At 42.7% G+C, this 3,427-nt stretch overlaps 1 protein-coding gene across 1 annotated transcript; it reads right to left on the minus strand.

Moving 5' to 3' along the window:
- Positions 1–742: 742 nt before the first annotated feature.
- LOC147898665 (malonyl-coenzyme A:anthocyanin 3-O-glucoside-6''-O-malonyltransferase-like) lies at positions 743–2,278 on the minus strand. Its single transcript, XM_087379896.1, has 2 exons — positions 1,828–2,278; positions 743–1,700 (listed from the first exon to the last, which is right to left on the minus strand). The coding sequence occupies exons 1-2, from the start codon at positions 1,894–1,896 to the stop codon at positions 1,575–1,577; spliced, it is 195 nt and encodes a 64-aa protein (XP_087236022.1). The 5' UTR covers positions 1,897–2,278; the 3' UTR covers positions 743–1,574.
- Positions 2,279–3,427: the final 1,149 nt, after the last annotated feature.

Raw genomic sequence — 3,427 nt, forward strand, 5'->3', positions numbered from 1 at the left:
CAATAGTCAAATTATTCAATCAAACAACATCCTTTTTTCTAGATGCTTTCTGATTATATGTCAAAATTACATTCTTTGTTGAATTGCCTATTCATATCATGCAGCTCAAGCTTAGAGTTAGACAAATTAGAGAAGCTAGCCAAGGTAGTATTGTATTGCCCTAGTTTTAATCACTAAAAGACAAGGTGTAATGCATTGCAAACCAACCACCAAATGGAATGTAGGATCACTATAATAATCAGGTTGGTCGACTTGAGTTGGCCATTACATTGAGGATAATAGCTAGATGCAAACCTATGCATCACCATGAATTATTTAGCTAGTATCCACAATACCTATTCATGACATGAGAGCCTTGGTCACTCACAAACTTCATGGAGCATTCAAGCTCACAGACGATTTTATTGAATTATAATTTGAGCTAAGTTAACTAGGGTATATGCAAAGTAAAAACAGTGAAGTAGCACAAATGCGCTCATCACAATCGATGGAAAACATCAGAGGGTAGTGCTACTCACTTCTCTCCACAAAAATGAAAGCAACAAGTAATAAAAGCATATGATAGCATCAATGTTAATCACAAGAACTCCTTTTGGAGACATCATGCTCGAATGTAAGCTGAGAAGCAAAACATACTAGTTCTAATTATTGTTTCCAAGTTGGCTATGAGCCATCTTGTCAAGATCTAGTAGCTCTTTAAGCTGGACATTGAGAGGCTAATAGTAAGTAATGTTTCAGAGTTAGTAGCTATAGTAGCTCTCTAAGTTGTGAGAAATTCAGGTTCTAATTCTTCGAGCCTTTTCATCGTATGAGGTGGTAAAGCAAGAGAGATATCGATGCTTCCTCTGCCATCTGGCCCTGGGAGCAGTCGCACTTCAGCTCCAAAACGAATGCTTACTGTCCGAACAGCCCTCGGTCTGCCCCATCCAAAGTCTGTTTCTTCATACACGTGAAACTGCGGAGAATCTAAAACGTGAAAACATTACGGCGGTTGAAATGCACAATCGAATTCTGCATCGCCTCCGACGCTTTGATCCGCTTGCAAAACGACTCCTCTGTCACTGCCACTATTGCCTCGTGAACATTGCTTGCAATGACTCCAATATCATCCCTGCAGAGCTCCCCCGCAGTGCTCTTGCACACAGCTCCATCCAACGCATTCCCAAAATAGCCTTCTGGAAGCGATAGGAACTTCTTCCTGCAGTTGAATGGTATCAGCAAGAGCTGCATAGGATCATCGCCTGGAACCTGGCCGCGAGCCTTAACCAGAGCCCTCCCCCAATGCGCGCTAAAAGCTTCGAAGGTGGTAAAGGAAGCTTTTCCCTCATGCCTCGCCTTCTGCTTCAATTCTGCAACGTCTCCCTGCTGAAAGCGAACACCTTTGGGCTAAGTCAAGAGGAGGCCTCTCTTCTTCCTGCTCCTTTCCAATTGTTCGGATCTTGGCATTGTGAAGCACACCGGTCAGAGAATCCGATCCTTTTGATTCTCCATATCTATTATCGCGGCGTCCGACTGTTCATTTGGGAAGAGCTTCTCTAAGCTAAGTGCGGTCCGATCATGGGTTGGTACCAATGTTAGAGGAACACCTCCGCATGTTTCAGCCGAGGACATTTCAGAAAGTCGTAATATGCTCTGGCATCCACGGCAACATGGCTACAAGAAATGCCAATAGAGATTCCTCCTTTGTCAAAACTTGTTACCTGCATGGACCGATCGGATACGATCACTTCGGATTCTACCACGAACAAGGTACGTGCTGCGAAGCGATCAAGACAAATGGAGATCCTGCTCACGAGACTATAAAACTAAGGATAAGCAGTCACTTACTTGAACCGACAGGATAGGTTGATCACAGTAATCCAAGCGAAGGAGCTCAGAACGCCTTGCAAGCTGCATGAACGTGGGTCGACACTGAAACGCATCCTTGTGCAGGTCAGCAAAGGAGAGGGTACAGGAGGCCTCCACAAACTCGACACCAGAGTCATTGCAGTCGATTTCAAGTCGTCGATTGGCAATCTCGTCAGAGAAATGGCCAGCAAGGGGAAAGAAGTAGACGAGGACGTGAGACAAGCTGGTCTCGAGGGAGTGGACGATGCTGGAGAATTGCTCGGGGCCGGGGCTATCATAGAGGAAGATGCGATTGATGTAAGGGTAAGAGCGGCAAGCAAGGTCACAACTAGTGAGAAACAAGGATTGTTTCGGGGTTGGGGAGCAGGCGAGAACTTTGGAAGTTCATTCAATTGTGATTTGACCATGAAAAAGATGGTCCATGGTGGGTGTGGAGTGTGCTTGTTGGAGGTGTCTTGTATTTATGCTCAAAAGAGCAGAATAGCCAAGGAAGACTTCGTATAGGGAGTTAGCAATGAGAAAATGAGTGTGCGTGTGCTTGTGGTCGCTTTTTTTTTAATCAATACATATTCTAAAGTCGTATTTATTCTCAAGAGCATAGAAAAGCCCATAAGACTTACTTTGGAGATAGCAATGAGAAAATGACTTCTCAACGCTTAGCGATCCCTTTTTATTAATCAATAATGACTTCTCAACAACTGACAAATGACTTCTCAACAAGTGCGCCCTTTACAAAGCTCCATTTTAAAAAGGAGCTATTTTCGCAAATGACTTCTCAACAACTTCTCCCTTTACAAAGCTCCTTTTTTCTTAGTAAAACACATATTTATATTTACATACCAACAAAATCAAGATGCAACTGTGTGGCTCGGGGGGTAAAGATCATCACATCCTCATGCTCCCTCATTCCTTCACATTGTCATCGAATGTTGTCAAAACCCTGCTTGATAAACCATGCTTGATAAGGCAACTGGTGGAGACATTCGGAGTTTGACAGAGCACTCATGTATGGAAGAGATGCAATATCTAAAAAATAAGGTCGATCAGAGTGAAGTATATTTGTCTCAAGTGGTACAAGAAAAATGCAAAATAGACGTAGAACACACGATGCTTACGGAGAAATTGAGTTTACAGGAGGAGCAAATCCTTATATTAGAAGAAGCATCATCAGTTTCATTGTTACTATTGTAGGCCCTTGGGTTACATACAATGACAACGTCTGAGAGAATGACTGAATTGAGCACTCCTTGTTCATCTTCTATTAATGCTCCCTAGATATGTCATGGCTTGGGACATGAAGAGGAGGCAAAGCGTTGTAAAATGACTAGGGAAAAGTAGAAGGTGAGGGTCACATATTGTGAATCATAGGCTAATCCTCCTTATATTAAAAATTCATGCATTAGCCTTATGTCAATTTATGTTAATAACATGATGTTTATGTCTACAACATATTCTTTATGTGCACACACCGTGGTTTTTCTAGAAATGAGGGCCTTTGCCCATTTTGAATACTCAAGGCATGGAGAAATCACACTATAGAGGAAAGGCATTATCCTCTAACAAGGCATGGTGCTGGTGG

Source organism: Dipteris shenzhenensis, chromosome 9, assembly GCF_047967505.1.
Source record: "Dipteris shenzhenensis isolate YYH24624 ecotype China chromosome 9, Dip_SZ_1.0, whole genome shotgun sequence".
Taxonomy (NCBI): Eukaryota; Viridiplantae; Streptophyta; class Polypodiopsida; order Gleicheniales; family Dipteridaceae; genus Dipteris; species Dipteris shenzhenensis.

Excerpts from the sequence above, each read along its gene's own strand:
- LOC147898665 (XM_087379896.1), bottom strand. The coding sequence starts at position 1,896 with ATGCAGCTTGCAAGGCGTTCTGAGCTCCTTCGCTTGGATTACTGTGAT. Across the intron at positions 1,701-1,827 it reads AACCTATCCTGTCGGTTCAA|GTAACAAGTTTTGACAAAGG; the intron begins GTAAGTGACTGC and ends CGGTCCATGCAG.